General features: G+C 39.6%; 2 protein-coding genes across 6 annotated transcripts in view; one reads left to right on the forward strand and one right to left on the reverse strand.

The window, feature by feature from the left end:
* Positions 1-419, reverse strand: part of SAR1B (secretion associated Ras related GTPase 1B) — a 32,549-nt gene extending 32,130 nt beyond the window's left edge. Inside the window, exon 1 of the mRNA XM_063086547.1 lies at positions 297-419. The gene's annotated coding sequence lies outside the window, so the exon portion shown is untranslated. The remainder of the gene's footprint in view (positions 1-296) is intronic.
* A 7,462-nt stretch (positions 420-7,881) lies between these two features.
* Positions 7,882-17,558, forward strand: part of SEC24A (SEC24 homolog A, COPII coat complex component) — an 85,959-nt gene continuing 76,282 nt past the window's right edge. The window contains exon 1 of one of the 5 annotated variants that reach the window (XM_063084612.1): positions 7,882-8,442. In XM_063084612.1, the coding sequence (XP_062940682.1) occupies positions 8,346-8,442 (97 nt within the window). In that variant the 5' untranslated portion in view covers positions 7,882-8,345. The remainder of the gene's footprint in view (positions 8,443-17,558) is intronic. The other 4 variants (XM_063084608.1, XM_063084618.1, XM_063084621.1 and 1 more) reach the window with 4 other exon arrangements.

Raw genomic sequence — 17,558 nt, forward strand, 5'->3', positions numbered from 1 at the left:
GGAAACTGAGACCCTGGGGAGGGAAGGGGCAGACTTGCAGTCATCTCGCTCTTTCCTGAAATAACCCGGCGTCTCACATCAGCAGTGTCCACCCGAGGGCCACCACAGCAGTCCCGTGGACATGGATGGGACCTGTCCTCCTTCGCGCCGCCTGATTGCGGGGCGAAAAACAGGCACCCCTTCCTTATACGGCCACAGGCAGGGACACTGGGTGGGTCCAGTCCTTAAATTGCGCCTTCCCGGGGATCCACAGCTGCCACCCGCCGGTCCTTCCGAAAGGAGGGGCTGTCACTCACCTGCGACTGGAGAGAATGCAATCCCAGGCTTGGAGTCGACCCTACACCCTGAGACCGAAGTGCAAAGCTCGATGGCTGCCGCTGCCCCAGCTCGCGTCAGCTCCTTCCGGGTGGCGGGTGCCTCTCTAGCGACCGTCCGCAGGACCGCGGCACCGCGTGCCCTCAGTTCCGCCTCCTCGCACCCCCCCCACCAACCCCCATCCACTGGCCTCCCAGCTGCTTTGCCTCCCCACACCGCCCGAAGGGTCTTAAAGGGCCCGTGGGCCTGGAAGAGAAGGGAACACTCTTCCCTTTCTTGGGATAATTATCCTTGGCATCTGTGTTTTAAAAATACACTTTTAGGGCTGGCTGGGTTAGCTCAGTTGGTTAGAACATAGTGCTGATAACACCAAGGTCCAGGGTTTGATTTCTGTGTGGCTGGTTGCCAAAAAACCCCAACCAAATAAAAATACATTATTACAAAATGTGTTACAGCCGGCCCCGTGGCTCACTCGGGAGAGTGCGGCGCTGGGAGGGCCAAGGCCACGGGTTCAGATCCTATATAGGGATGACCTGTGCGCTCACTGGCTGAGCATGGTGCCGGCAGAACCAAGCTCAGGGTTGCGATCTGCTTACCAGTCACACACACACACACAAAAAAGTGTTGGATGCTGAGTATTCAGCTTTAAACAAGCCTGTCTTGCACTATCCAGTTGGTTAGAGTGTGATGCTGATAACACCAAGGTCAAGGGCTCAGATCCCCATGCCAGCCAGTGGCCAAAAAGACTGTCTTTGCTAATGGAACTCCACTGTTCTTTGCTAATGGATTACCTCCCTTAAATTTGTTTAAATGGGAATACTTGGGTGCCTTGAATGAAAATATGATAGTGCTTCCAAATCTGCTCTGAGGAATAAGATTCTAGGTGACATGGACAGAATAAGGAGCTGTTTGAGGATTGTAGCAGTGGTTATTTGGTAGATTCCCAACAAAGCCTGTAAGTGGCTCTGCTGGATCCTCCCCTTTCTGCTCCAGCCTTAGAAAGTGTCTTACTCCATGTGCTTTTCTTTTGCACCTGCCATTCCCTCTGCCAGAATCGCTTCTTCCCACCTCTGCTCTTCACCCAGCTAACTCTTACACCCTCTTCATGTCAGCTCAAATAGCCCTCTTTCATCAAAGCCTTCCTCCTAGAATTGCTTAAGTCCTCTGTTACAGGTTTCCCCAGCAACTGTATAATTTGCCTTATCACTGAAGTCATCTCATTTATAATTATATAATTAAATATGTGTGATTATTTGTTTAAAGTCCCCCCCAACAGACATTTTATAAGCTTGCTAAGGTTATGAACTACATCTGCCTTTTTCCCTCCTGAACCCATTTTCAGTGCCTGGCACACAACAGGTGCTCAATAAATATGAGCAAATCATTTATTTGTAACATGAAGGTCTGGCTAGGTATATTTTTGTCCTCAAGGGGTTGAAGAGTTTCCTTAGAATCCATTGGCCCGAGTTGGAGGAGACTGTTTCAGTCTGGGTTCTCCTCCACTCCCTTTCCACTCACCTAGTGTTGAATTTAGTTTGGTTTAATGAACACTTTAAAGTGGCTGGAGGCAATTTACTGGGCTCCTCAAGAGTACTCTACAGCTCTTACCTTGGATAGCCTTTCTTTACTGATACCCCTGGCATTTTGTTCAGACTTTAAAAAATGTAAATTATGATTCCTGCTGTCCTCAGCAACAAATTGTAAAATGGCTAGGAATGTGGAAATGTGACAATAAGCAAGACAGTCTCTTCTCTTAATTGTGTTAGGTCATGACTAACTATAAAAGAAGGTAGAAGGAAAGAAAGGATAACAAAGTACAAAGTGGTGATGGCGGTGAGCGAAAGGGGAGGCAGGAGAAGCTGCTGTGTGCGGTGAGACTAATAGGAAACAGGATTTTTCTCCCGATTTTTTTTTTCCAGTTTTTTTGTTGCGGTGGTGGTGGTAAAATACACATAACATAAAATTTACCATCTTAGCCATTTTTAAGTGTACAGTAGTGGTATTAAATACATTCATAATGTTGTGCAACCAACAACCTCCATAGCTCTTTTCATCTTGTAAAACTGAAATGCTATACCAATTAAAGAGTAACTTCCCATTTTCTCTTTACCCCAGCCTCTGGCAACCACCATTCTACTTTCTGTCTCTATGATTTTGACTACTCTAAGCATCTAATATAAGTGGAATCATAAGTATTGATAACTGGCTTATTTCACTTAAATATAATGTCCTCAAGGTTCAACTATGTTGAAGCACATGTCAGAATTTCGTTCCTTTTAAGGCTAAATCCCCCAATCTTCTTGAGGATTGTTGTTGTTATAAAAGTAATACACAGTAATTATAAAAAGTTTGGAAAATCCAGAAAAATATAATGGAAAAAAAAATCAGCCTCAGCCATACCTCACAGATATAACCAGTTTTATAAGATTATAACCATACTATACACAGTTTTGTAAAACAGTAAAATTAAAAACAATCTAGCTGTAGACTTAATAGTCTACAGATTACAGTCAAAGACTGGTTCCAACCTTACCAGCCACTCAAAGTTTCAGTTCCTGCATCTGTAAAATTGGAACTAATATTCAGGAGTAATACATCATAATGAGAGAATAACATACAAAAAGGAATAGATGTGGGGAAAAAAGACCAGACAAGTGTTATGGTTTAATTGGATAGGTTTAGCCTGGACTATTGGGGATCTTAATTCCCAAACTGTAGAGACTTTTTGGGGGTTTTGAGCAGAACATGAACATGGTCAGAACTGTGTTTTCTGGCAGCAGTGTGTGGGTTGTATTAGAACAAGTCAAGACTGACAGATTAGATAAGTAATGAGGCTGCTGCAATCATGCAGGTAAGAGGTAACAAAGGCCTCAGTTGGGTCAGCAGAAACAGAGTAATAGGGAGTTAAGTGTGAGAAACTGTAAAGGTTGTAATCTACAAGACTTCATGATAGACTGCATGTGACTAGCAAAAGTAAAGGAGATACCAAAGTCCAAAGTTTTAACTTGGATTAGTAAATTTACTTCTCTCTCTCTCTCCATTACAACCACTTTATTGCAGGCCATCATCTCTGGTCTGTGTTACAGCAACTCCATTCTTTCCTCTCCAATCAATTATCCTCACATCAGTTGGATTTTTTTTTTAGTGGATTCATCTTAAAGTATGAATTGGATCAAGTTACTCCCTGTTTACAATTCTTAAATTTCTTCCCAAAGCCTCTAAACTCTTCACATGGCTTACAAGGCTGTCATTGCTCTGGCCTCTTCTACTTCTCCAATCTCATCTCATGCCACTGTGCCTTGCTCACCACAGCAAGTTTTCCTGACCCTGGGCCTTTGTACATGCTGTTCCTAAGCGTGGAGTCCTTCTTCTCCCTGTCTTCTCCCTTTGCATAGCTAGCTTTCTCATCCTTTGGATCACAGCTTAAATGTGACCTTCTGTCCTAACCATCCTATCCAGAGTCCTGCTTGTTCTTCTCTATCTCAGCAGTTATTCCTCAATAGCGCTTAGCAAATTCGAAACTTAAAAATAAATATTTATTTATATTTGTATTTTGTTTCCTTCAACTGTAAACTCCACAGAAGGGAGAGACCTTGTCTATCTCGTTCTGTTTTGCTTGGTGTCCAGCACAGTGCCTGACATTTGGAAGGCATTTAATAAATATTTTTTAAGGGCTGGATGGTTAGCTCACTCAGTTAGAGCGTGGTGCTGATAAAACCAAGGTCAAGGGTTTGGATCCCTGTACCGGCCAGCCACCAAAAGATAAATAAAATATTTTTTAAATGAATGAATTAGTGAATGAAGGAGTTGGTGAGGTCATTCAGCAGGAAGCGTCATGAGGAAAAGGGAGGTTTAGAGAGGAAGTTACACCTCACATCTCTGATTCTATGGTGTCAGAGTATTGTAGAGGGAGTCAGGGTAGAGGGAGGTATTTGGAGTTTGAAAAGGCAAAAGGAAGAGTTGGTATTTGATATTGTACTCCAGCCCTTCTCAGGGAGATGGGGACTGACCAGAGGCTGACACCATTTCAGCTATACTGTCAGGCCTGTATCAAAGGAGACACAACATAGCATATAATAGTTAAGATCCTAAAAGAACTAGAGACCGACACAGTTTAGAAACAATTGTTAGTGATGTGGTTTAGGCTATGAGTGCGAAAGGAGATTACAGTAGTGAATTAATGAGGGTCAAAAGAGTCAGAATAGAAGACTGGAAAACATGACACTTCAAATTTATTTATTCAAAAATACTGAATACCTGTTAAGTGTGAGGTCCCAAGCGAAGTGCTGAGAATGCACAAGTGAATAAGACACAGTCCCTGGTCTTTACTCTCTGACAGTCTAAGAGGGAGACAAACATGATTACTTTATAATTAACAGGATATGTATAGACATATTCAATTGAAGAAAGATAAACACAGACACAAATATATTACAATGATGAGAAGTGCTATGAAGAAACAAGCAAGGTAAGAGGGATAGAGAGTAAGCAGGGAGGGAAGAAAATAAAAAAAGAGAGAAAGCAGGGATGGTATGCTGTTGTACAGGGTGTTCAGAGAAGGCAACATTGAACAAAGGAAGGTCTGAAGGGGTGAGAGACTGAGCTCTGTGGATGTCTTGGGGAGGAGCATCCCAAGTAATGGAAATAAATGAAAAGACAGGCTTGTGCTTGGATAGCTATAGAAATAGCAAACGTATTGAGTGGAGTGAGTAAGAGGGAGTGTGGAAAAAAGATAAGGTTGGAGAGGTAGTAAGGCCAGGTCATATGCAGCATTGAAGACTATGAGTAGGACTTTGGATTTTGCTCAGCATGAGATGAGAAAAGCCATGAAGAGCAATTTTAACTTGATGCAGCAGGAAGGACGAGCAATTACAGGTTTTGTGGTATAGGAAAACAGAAATGGAATCAGTATTCTAGGAGCTCAATTCAACATGTAGGATGGGAGAGGGAATCTAGAAAGACTATTCCAACAGTTCAAGTCACGATGATAAAAACTAATCAGAGGGGGCAGGGAGAATGGTAAGAACTACATAAAAATGAAAAGTTTTCAAAGACAGCAATAGGATTTACTAGCTTGGTGTGGGATGAATGTACTTGTGATGTAGCTTCACGCTGCTGACTTCAGATACAAACAGATGTCCTGTCAGAGGCAAATGAGGCCAAAGGAACTGTTCCTAAAATGGAGCCACAAGAGAGTTTCAGCGAATGAAACTGTTGTTTGTACAAACTTGTTTATAATTGAAACTGGTTTGTTTGTTTGAAATAGAAACAGAACAAATTTTTTAAAATAATTAAAGGGCCTAAAATAATTTCCCCCTTCCTGAAAAGTAGACTGAATTGATCCTGTTTATCAGTTGACAATGTAACAGTCATGAGCAAGCAGGCAAAGGGGCCCTAGTGTGAGCCTAAATCCACTTCTGCATATCAGCAAGTTTTATTAGAAATGCCTGTCTCCCTGAGTCTACATAAATAATCAAACGTAATGAAATATTCTTTGTATAGTGCTTGTCTCCTTACTGAAACAGTTTCTTGTAACTCATTTTGCTGTTTATAATTTTCTTAAGCAGGGTTGAAGTCTATGAAATTATGTGCAGAAAATCTTACAATGGACAGATGAAGGATGTATATGTGGCAGAAGGGTCCTGTTCTGGAAATGAAAGATTTTAAAAAGTAGAATATGTTACTGACATCAGTTTAGGAAAGTGTGTGGTAGTGTAGAGTGGATACAAGGGTACTTCAGAAAGTTTGTGGAAAAACAGAATTGAAAGATAATAGGTATCTTTCCATGAACTTTTTGAAGTACTCTTGTAAAGAAATATCAATAACTTTAACAATTGATTATAACACTAATAATTTTTCCATGACATTTATGTGGCCACGTTTTAAGAAGTCAGAGAAGGATCCTATATTGTGTGAATACTTAATATGAAAATTACTTAACTTCTTTTATATATTGTCCCACCTCAATTACTTACTTATCTTTTTACTATCCCTGAGGGTGGGCAGATGATAACTACAGCTTTTCTCAATATTATAAATTGACTACATTGAAAATGTAAAAAAACATTTGAAAGACTTAACCGTAGTTAATGGAGGGAATAACAGCAACAAAGAAACAGTGGTGGAACAAATTTTAGAAAAAGCATTGTTTATTTATTAGCAAATTATGTTTATTTAACCTGATTTAACCAATGAGATTACCTACTTTTTAAGATATCTGAACACACAGATATTGCTTAAACAGAACAAAGTCCAAAGAAAGCTTGATTTAACCAAATCAAACCCCTGTGCCAATGTCAACAAACCAAGATCATTCAAAAGGAGTTGCATAAAAAGAGATAACTAATCCAAGTTTAGGAGCAGGCCTGTGCATTATTTGCCTCTTTGAAGAGTGACCCTGATTTTCTGTGTGACCTCATGAAGCTTCAGTTTCTCTCTGTTTGCACACCTTTTTAAGTGTTCTTAGATATATGATTGGAATTTTGTCACAGGGCACTAAGCTGAAAACAGTTTGACCAAAAGTATCATCTTCATCCTAAAGCCTTTGTACTTGAATCTTGTACAAAGGAATTTAATTGTTGAATTCCACTCACAGCAAATACATCTTTAGTAAGTTTCTGAGGCAAATGATAACAAAACAGCCTTAAGAAAAATTTAACATTTAGTTATTTGAATTCTTTTGTTGTTGCTGTTGTTGCTTTTCTTTAGCTATTTGAATTCTCACTGTTTTTTAGGCCTGACACAGTGGCCTAAACATGCTTTTTGCATGTATTATAACACTTCATAGCAGGCATTTGATATTAAATGAATTAGATAAGATGTACTCGTACTTCGGGATTGTGAAACCCGTGGCATGACATTTTAATCAACAGTACAAATCTGTAAGAAAGGCTTTATCATCAGTTCAGAGCACGAAGCTAAGATGATTACTGAGATCATTAATTATGTTGTCTCATCACCCCAGTTTCTACTTCCCTTTGGCCTGAAAAGTTAAAATATATATATATATATATTTGCCATAAAAAAAAAGAGAAAAAGTTCTACTTGCCCAGAAAGGATGTTTGAACTCTTCACCTTACTGTAAACTCTTAGAACAAATAAAACTTCCATTTAAATGTGCTGCTAATGAACTTTAGCGTGATTAAGCTATGACTCAGTAAGTTTCAAAATTTAAATTACCTCAGAATCTTCCAGTCAAAAAGCAAAGGCCTCCTCCTCGACTTGATCACACTTTTAAAACAAATATATATTTAACCACCTCTTTTTAAAATTTCCTTACTATTTACACCTGGAATATGACGAAGAACTGTGAAACGAAATACTGCGATGCACATTAACCGGTTCAGCTACCAGTCGTAGTACAGCCTCAACAGAGGATGAAGAGGCCTGTCGTCTCAGGTAATCTTCACAAAACCCAGGAAGAGGAACTGTCAGTCCCATCCCACGAAACCTGCCACTGAAGCCCAGATTGTGTTCCAACACCGGCCCTGCGGGCTAGGTCACGTTCACGACGGCGGGGATTTCCGTAGCGGTGACACGCGCCACTTCCGGTCGGCGTAAGAGTCAGTGACGTGGCAGGCAAGGCCAGGCACGGTCCTCGGAGCTGGGGCACCCGCAGCTGTCAGGTGGCCTCCGGACAGTCCCACCGGGAGGGAGCAGCAAGCCAGCAGCGGCGGAGGCTGCGAGCCCGGAGCCGGAAGTGCCACGTGTCCCGTTTGCGCCTGCGCGGCCGGCGGCTGACAGACACTTCCGGCTGGGGCCTCCCTCCTCTCCGGATTTAGCTGTCGTCTCCAAGCCGAGCATTTGCGGCTCCACCTGCCCGATTCCCAAGCATCAGCTCCCAGGCCAGGCCGTGGCCGCGGGCGGGCTGGGGCGAGTGCGGAGCCATGCCTCGTGCTTGATGCGCCGCCCTCTCTTCTCCTCGTCTTCAGTCCTTAGTCGTTAGCCCTCTCCCTCCGCTTACAGCTCTCGGCTTGGCGCTGTTGTCGATCCCGACCAGCCCCTTCCAAACCCGATAATCGCCGTTCGTCATGTCCCAGCCGGGAATACCGGCCTCTGGCGGCGCCCCAACCGGCCTCCAGGCCCAGAACGGGACCCCCTCGGCCTCAGGGTCTCCTTACACCAACGGTGAGTACTGCCCAGGGGCGGGGGGATGGCGCAGCCTGGGCCTGGACTCGAATTGACCTTTGGATGCTGCTGCCGCTTGAGGCGACGGAGAAGAGGGTGACCTCCCGGCCCGCGTCTGGTGCGGGTGGTGGTGGGCGGCTGGGGCCACGGAGACCGCGGCGAATGTGCACCCGCAGCCCTGGGCTCGTCTTAGTATTTTACATTTATTTATTCATTCAGTAAGCACACAGTTGATGAGCACCTGCTGTATGCGACGCCCTGAGTAGACATGGGAGAAAAAATAAAGATGCGGTCAATACCTTAAAACTCGCATACGAGGATCATAGTGTCTGTGTGCCTTCTCCCTCCGCACCATCTCACCCCCGTTTCCTAGAGAGCAGGGTTTGGAGTCTGATTCATCTCCGTTCTGCAGGCCCTGCAGTGGGGTGGGGGTCGTACTTAGTCTGAGTTTGCGGAAATGAATAAATGACTCTGCTTTTAGGCGACCCCTTTAGGGTCTACTCATCTCTCCCAGAACCTTGCCAGAATTATACCTAGGCGACCTGTTCAGTTTTTCAGCTGTGGAAGAACTAAATAGAAAGGACGGTCTTCTGTTTGATTTCTAGAGGTCTTTACATCACTTGGGAAGTGGTTGGACACACTCTTTGCACCTCTGACAAGAGTGTACATGTGGCACTATAGCTTGTTATTTAGTGTAACAATGTCTTATAATTTTATACCTCTTCAAGGATTCTTAAATTGTCCTACATTGTGATTTGCTAAGTTTATTATAATTATTATAATAAAGAAAGACAGATTTTTGGCCAACAGCTTGCCTACTTACCAGTTGACCTACAAATCTTTGGTTTATGGAAATAAGACTAGCAGAATAATACTAAAGTACTTAAGTTGCCCATTGGAATCTAAGATTGCTGTGAAGTTGGAAATAATAGCCAATGACTAAAATTGGTAACTTACATTGTTTTTAGACACAACTACTGTTTTTTTCTTTACAAAGAAGGCTCTAAAAGACTTTAAAGTGTTTGTGAGTAGGCAGCCTGTGGGCAGGAGCTAGAATAAATGGAGGGAGAGGCACTGAAAGGGTGTTAAGTTGAATCAATTTTTCTTTATCAAATTATGGTAACAGATTCTGTAAACTACATATTATTCTAGGATTTTTAGTAACATTTACACTAAGTATGAAATCATTTTAAGACATCCTCTTTAAGGTCAAAAAATAAGCAAGATGTTATATGGCAGTGGATTTTTCTTATACTCTGTAAATTGCAATTTTACATAAACTTTAAATGACAAATCCCACAGATGTGCTTGTAATTTTATATGTTAGTGTAGCAGTCATAATTTGAAATGTTAAAGGAATTTAACTACTATGATATGCTGTATTGGAGATGTTGTCACTATGTTAATTTGATCCAGTCCAACAGACATTTGTTGCACACCTCTTAAATTCTCTCCTTTGGGATATAGAAGAGAATAAGTAAGCACTCCCTGTGCACATGTTACCCAGAGACAATTGGGAATTCAGGTATGTAATTGGTGATTGCAATTCATGGTGATAGCAGCTGGAAGAATGTGACTGACTGAGGTGGAGAGTGAAATCATAGGACTTCAAATACAAGCCTCTTTTAAGATATAATTTTGACAGTCTTCTTGTAAGCGCCATATCTAAAGTGGTTTTTTTTATAGAAATATTCCTAATAAATGCCTGTTGTGCTGTATTGGGTTGTTGGGGTTTTTGTTTGTTTGTTTGTTTGTTTTGGCGGTTAGCCATTGGGATCCAAACCCTTGGCCTTGGTGTTAAAAGGCTGTGCTCTAACCAGCTGAGCTAACTGGCTAGCCCTTATTGGGTTGTTTTATTGTTCATCCTGCTAATAATACATAGTATGGATGTGTTGGTGAATTGGAGGGAAGGGTATTTCTCTAGAAGGTGAACAAAAGGTTCTTTGCTGGAATCTAGTTTTTGGTTAACTCTTTCAAGGCAGTAATTGTTGCTTAGTCTATTGAAAACTTTTTAGCTTTAGATTTAATGTAGCTTGTAGCTTTGTAAATTACAGATTACAGTACAGTTGGATCTTCAGATATTTTTTAGATTATAATTGAAAAACCTAATAGTGACCTTTTCATTTCCCTTCCTCCCTCCCTTCTATTCTTCCTATCTTTCTTTCCTTATCTTGGTGGTCCTGAATAATCTTTTTTATTTTTCTATAACTTGATTTCATATTGTATGGTGTTATTATATTACAGAATTCCTCACACACCAAGACGTTTCTGTAATAGATTGTTACATTGTATTACAACCTAAAGTTTGTCTAGACAGGTTTTTCTAAGTTTTTATGTAGATTTGTGTATACAGTACATATTTCCTTGTCAAAAAATTGATAGAGAGACTGTAAGACTACTTTAACAGATCTTAATCTGATTATCATATAATAAGGCTAAAGGTGGCTGGCTATTTAGCTCAGTTGGTTAAAGCACAGCCTTATATCACCAAAGTCACAAGTTTGGATCAGCTGCCAAAAAAAAATAATAATAGTAAAAGCTGCTTTATTGACTATTTAAATCAATTTGCCAAAGCAGTTAGAAACTGCAGTTTTATTAATTTTATTTTTTAGTAATATTTATTTAAATTTTGCATGTAGAATTAAGGATGAAAAAGATATTCTCCTCCTCCTAGCTTCTCCCCATTCCCCTGTTATATTGTTATTTTATTTCATTTTATTTTATTTATTTTTTGGGTGGCTGGCCAGTATGGGGATCCAAACCCTTGACTTTGGTCTTAGCAACACTGCACTCTAACCAACTGAGCTAACCGGCCAGCCCTGTATTTTAATTTAATAAGATAATATCTGACTTCCCTTTGGACCATGAACCCTATGAAAGTAAGAATATATGTTTTTGCACATCATTCTCTCTCCAGCTCTCCACACAGTATCTAGTGTATTTTGGGAGTTACTAGTTTTGTTGAAGGTAAGAATATATGTTTTTGCACATCATTCTCTTTCAAGCTCTCCACACAGTATCTAGTGTATTTTAGGAGTTACTAGTTTTGTTAAAGGAATGTTTTAGAGTTGGGTATTTTGCAATTCAGATTATTAAGCATGTATTGAATTATAAGATTAGAACTCACCTCCAACTTCTTTTTTTCTGGTTCATTTTTCTGTGGGTTTTTGCGCAATATTATCAGTCAAAACAATAGAATACGTGGGATTTTTTTCATCATCAGTTTAAATACTAGGTTTATGCAAATATCTTTATTTTAGGAGTGACAGAAATGTAGATCTTTTAGTTCCACTATGATGTAAACCATATTCATGATTGTGTATTTAATATAGGAAGTCTTTAGGGCCGAGCCCGTGGCGCACTTGGGAGAGTGCGGCACTGGGAGCACGGCCACGCTCCCGCCGCGGGTTCGGATCCTATATAGGAATGGCCGGTGCACTCACTGGCTGAGTGCCAGTCACGGAAAAGACAAAAAAAAAAAAAAAAAAAAAAAAAAATATATATATATATATATATATAGGAAGTCTTTAGTAATGATCAAAGCATGCTATGAATAAAAATAGCATGTGGTCTATAACACTGTTGTGGTTAAGTTCCATCTAATGTTTTCAGAGGGGGCAGTAACTCTGGATGCTCATAATACTCTTTACATACCTCTATTATGTGGTAACTATTGAGCATCTTGTTTGTCTCTGTTGATAGACTGAGAGCTCCTGAAAGACAAATAATAGTAACATAAGAACTAACATTTATTGTTCAATTACTATGTGCCCAGGCACTGTGCTAACTTGCATTATATGCATCATATCATTTAATCCTTAAAACAACCCTATGAGGTAAGAACTGTTTTTACTGACAAGTAAACTGAGATGAGTGGTTAAGCAACTAGCTCAAGGTCACACAGGTATTAAATTGTGGAACTCAGATTTAAACCCAGGCAATCTCTTACTTAGCCACTGTTATTCTACTTATGTGTTTGTTATCTCTGCCAGGACTTAGCACCCTGAATGAGTGCCTGAGTCAAGAATCAGAACCTTCTTTTTGGTTTCTTTATGATGATAGATACATTTAATTACAGTGAATATTTGCTGACGTTTTTTGAAACTGCCACATAGCTTATTTTCCTGGGATTTTAATTAATGCATGATCTGACTCTAACTTTTGTTAGTGTTTAGTCCATTTTTTTGCTGTTTCAACATCACATTTCGTAAATGTCTTATAGATCCTGAAATTGCTCCTACCTCCAGTTTGATTCCTAGTATTTGCTTTTCCCCTTCTGTTGCTTTCTTAAAGCTCTTATTTTAGTGACTGACCCACCAGTTGTACTCACAGCTTGAGGAAATGGCATCAATTTGTTGTACTTATAGTTTCAGTCAGTTCTTCAGGTTATCAGAGTGTATTTTTGATGTATGGTGTGAGGTGAGGTGCCAAATTAAAATTTTTTTCAAGTAGTTAACTTGTTGTCTTTACCTGTTGTATTTAAAAGCACATAGTTAGAAAGAAGGAGCTTTTTAAGGTATAAGGAACATATTTGCTGTCTAAAATTGATGTTTTTTGAATACTTAGCCACTTTTCTGTCACTTATTTATACTTTCATGTAGGACACTATAATTAACGGAACCATATCCTGGAGAGTCTTGAATTAACTTTACAATTGGTCATTCAATTGGATTCATGTATGTTTGGTGGAAAGTGTGAACTGTGTTTGGCAAATAGTAGCTCAATATATTTACCTAATATATTAATAAATGAATTACTTAAGAGTAAAAAGATCTTAAGTCTGGGCCGGCCTGTGGCTCACTCGGGAGAGTGTGGTGCTGATAACACCAAGGCCCCGGGTTCAGATCCCATATAGGGATGGCCAGTTGGCTCACTGGGTGAGCGTGGTGCTAACAACACCAAATCAAGGGTTAAGATCCCCTTACCGGTCATCTTTTTAAAAAAAAGATCTTAAGTCTTTATCTTACCTGGAATTATAGGGGAAACAGTTTGGAAGACATTTTTTCCCCTTACTATTAAATTTATATGAAAGGTGTAGTTTGTTTATTTATTTATTTATTTGTGTTTTTATTGTTTTTGTTTTGGTGGCTGGCCTTGTTGTTACAAGGCTGTGCTCTAACCAGCTAAGCCAACCAAAAGGGTAGTTTAGTTTATTCAGTGTGTTTTTGCCACTGTTTAGTAGGCTTTCTTAGAAAAAGTTGTAAAGTTATAATTATTTTACTTTATATTAATTGGGGTGATTATAACACCAAGGTCAGGGGTTTGAATTCCTGTACCAGCCAGCCGCCAAAAAAAATTAATAAATAAAAATTGGGGTGGTATCATCGGAAGTATCTTTTAATTTTTACGTGCTAGATTTAATGAAGAATAATATACAGCAATCATTTTGAAAGTTATCTACATCAGTGTTTAAGTTCCTAAAGTACATTCTGAAGTACATGAGAATTACCAGTACATGAAGTTTTTTACTAATGCAGAATCTGGGATCGCACTGAGTCCTATAGAGTAGGAACTTACAAAGGTGGGACCTGGGATCTCAATTTGTACCATTATAGCAGTTTTCTCTTTGATTCTGAAGCTGGTGATTGGGAAAACCTCATCTGCATTCATTTTAATATTGTTTGCTTCTTTGCCTCTCTAGTATTCTAATTTGGCTTCTGTTCCTACACATCCCCCAAACTGCCCTTAAGAAGGCCACAAATGACTTACTGGTTATAAAATTCAAAAAATATTTTTCAGTCCTCATTTTATTTCCTGAGCAGCATTTGATTCCCTTGACCACTACTTTATTATTTTACAAAAATCCTTTACCTTGGTTTCTAGGATATCACACCTTCCCGTTTTCTTTCCACCTTTTTTGGTTTCTTTTTCCCTCTCTCTCTCTTAAATGTTGATGTTCTTCAAGGTTCTGATCTCTCTATTTTTCTTACTTCTGTACATGCTCTCTGGATGATATCAATTCCCATAGTATCAGATATTATACATATGCCAGTGACTCCCGAAGTTATAATTTAAGCTGAAACCCATCTCTTTTGGCTGCAGATAGATATCTTCCTATTGGACATCTCACTTGGATTTCTTGGTGGCACCTGAAGTTAGTATGTTTAAAACATGTAACTCTTCAGTCTCTCTTTGCCATTCCCAACCTTCCCCAATCCTTTTCTCCTTCTGTCCTGATGCAGTACTACCACCCATGGAGTTGCTCAGGTCAGAGATTTAAGAGTCATCCTTGATTCCTTTCTCTCTTTATCATCCATATTCAGTTCCACATCAGATCCCATCAGTTTTCAGTTTCCTCAATCATTTTTTTCCCTTTTCTTTTTTGGGGAATCTGAACCCTTGACCTTGGTGTTATGAACACTGTGCTCTAACCAACTAGGCTAACCGAGCAGCCCTTTTAAAAATTTAAGTAATGTATAGATGCTGAATATTTCTCTGTGACCCTGATGTGAAATTATTTTTATTAAATGTATGTACAAACACAAAACTAGGTATGAACTCCATATGTTTATAGCTACTGTAACACTGTAAAAATAAAACATTAAAATAACATTTACAAAAGCGATAAAATTCAATAACATTAAATAATGTGATGGATTATATTTGGCTAAAGCCAAAATTGATTTGCTTGTTTTAATTTTGAACATATTGGAGAATTATTTGGGTGATTATCATGGTCATTATTCCTTTTTTGTGTGTGTGTGGCTGATCGGCACAGGGATTGAACCCTGGACCTTGGTGTTATCAGCACCATGTTCTAACCAACTGGCGAGCCCTTTTTTTCCTTTTTGAAGATGAAACTTGTTTGCAGTTGTTGGGGAGGAAAAACTTTTTCTATACCTTCTTAGGTTCAATAGTTGGGGGCCTGGTAATTAAACTGACAAAACAAGGGCCAGTCGTTGTCTCACTTGGGAGAGTGTGGTGCTGATAACACCAAGGCCATGGGTTTGGATCCCTATAAAGGGATGGCTGGTTTGCTCACTTGGGAGAGCGTGGTGCTGACAACACCAAGTCAAGGGTTAAGATCCCCTTACCAGTCATCTTTTAAAATAAATATATAAATAAATAAACTGTCAAGACAGATTAGCAAGAGAAAAGACAAAATGTAATCACATATGTAGAGGAATTCATGAAAATGTGACTCTAGGAGGTGGCTAGCCACACTGCACTTTAACAGGCTGAGCTAACCAGCCAGCCCTTCGAGGTAGTTGGAATTTGGAGCTTCTTTCTATACCGTCTTTTTTTTTTTTTTTTTTTGGTGGCTGACCATATGGGAACCTGACTATACCATCTTAATAGGGGAAGGGGTATGGTGGGGGGAAGAAGGGCACTTATGGGAAAACAAGTGACTTTTAGGAAAGATAAATGGGCCCTTAGGAGAATAGATGTGATAGTTTTGTGACGATGTCTGTTTAGGTGTGGTGTGCAGACTTATCTCAGGTGATGAGTCAGTCTTACTTGTTTTCTCCTAGGAAGAGAATTATAACAATTGAGTTCTTTTTGGAGACTCTACTTTTAGCCAGATAAGAGATTTCAGGAACTCGTGCCTTCTGCTCAAAATAATTTTTATGCCACAGTGGTGTATTCTGGACCCCTTCACAATCACTGATCCATTATTTTGATGGGCTACTTAATTTAGTAATGACTTCAGAATAAAAAAAAAATGTAATCCATTTAGTGAAACATTATTGTATATTTACTACTACACTTCTATTACTAAATATAAGATTTTCACATTATAGTCGCTTACAATGGGTCTACGATGGTGACCACTGCAAAGCAAGTTCTTATGTATTTGTTTTTCTGCAGGGTGGTCTTATGACCATATATTCTTTTCATCTTCTTTATTGGCTTACTGTAAAACTCTTGCTTGTTTTGTACATTTTGATGCTATTTGGCTTTTACTTGGCTGCACCTGGCTTGAAGGTGCCTCTTTAGCATATTATTAGCCTCTGCTAAAAATCATAGATACAAAAGTGGGCCATGAATCTTGTGGCAGTAGTAGGCTGTGAGATGGCCTGTTTTTATCCAAATAACACAAAATGTGCTTACAAGTTAATTTTTTACAAATGTTTTCATTTATTTAAACACCTCTGTAATCCACTGCTACTATTTAGTCCATCATTTCTTGCCTGGATTGCTGCTGTAAGACTCCTTCCAGTCTTTAATCTCTCTAATCTCCAAGAGGTTCTCTTACATGTAAATTTATAACTTCTCACAGGTAGCCTTTCAAAGCCCCATTGCCTTTAGGCTCAAATCCATACTTCTTAAGGGTGTAGTCCTAAACTCCTGCTTCACTTCAGATACTTGACTCAGCACTTTAGTCCTGCTATACTGTACTAAGGAGGAAAAGCTTAGTCCTGCCATACTTAAGCTTTTTTCAGAATGCCCTTTCACCACCACAAACTATTACACAGGTTGTTCCCTTTACTAGGGACACCCTTGACACTACTTTTCCAGAGGCGAACTCTCTTTAGGTTTCAGCTTAAAATTCCCTTTCTTAGGAAACCATCTTTGCTATTTTTCTGCCTTCAGTGTAGTCCAGGTGCTGCTTCCTCAGTGTCCTCATAGTGTCCTGCGTTTCCCCTGTCACATCATACTCTATTGTGATTGCTTTATTATTTGTCTTCCCATCTAAACTGTGAGCTGGGCCGGCCCGTGGCTCACTCGGGAGAGTGTGGTGCTGATAACACCAAGGCCACGGGTTCGGATCCCATATACGGATGGCCGGTTCGCTCACTGTCTTGAGCGTGGTGCTCACAACACCAAGTCAAGGGTTAAGATCCCCTTACCGGTCATCTTTTAAAAAATAAATAAATAAATAAATAAATAAATAAATAAACTGTGAGCTGCTTGCGGGCAGGGATGGAGTGGAACTTACTCCTTTTTGTGTCCTCACAAGATACTTAGTAAATATGTCTCTTCAGTCAGGGAATGAATAGAATGTTTTTAGTTAACCATTTGGAGTAAAATAAATAATTAACCTAAATATAGGGCTGATATTTAACTAGATGACAGATTAGGGGAAAGAAATATTAGCTCAAATGAAATTATTTGCTTTATTAATTATATTAATAAAGAATTGTAGAATTATCAATGAGTAATGCAGTGTTAAG

This window comes from Cynocephalus volans, chromosome 2, assembly GCF_027409185.1.
Source record: "Cynocephalus volans isolate mCynVol1 chromosome 2, mCynVol1.pri, whole genome shotgun sequence".
NCBI lineage: Eukaryota > Metazoa > Chordata > Mammalia > Dermoptera > Cynocephalidae > Cynocephalus > Cynocephalus volans.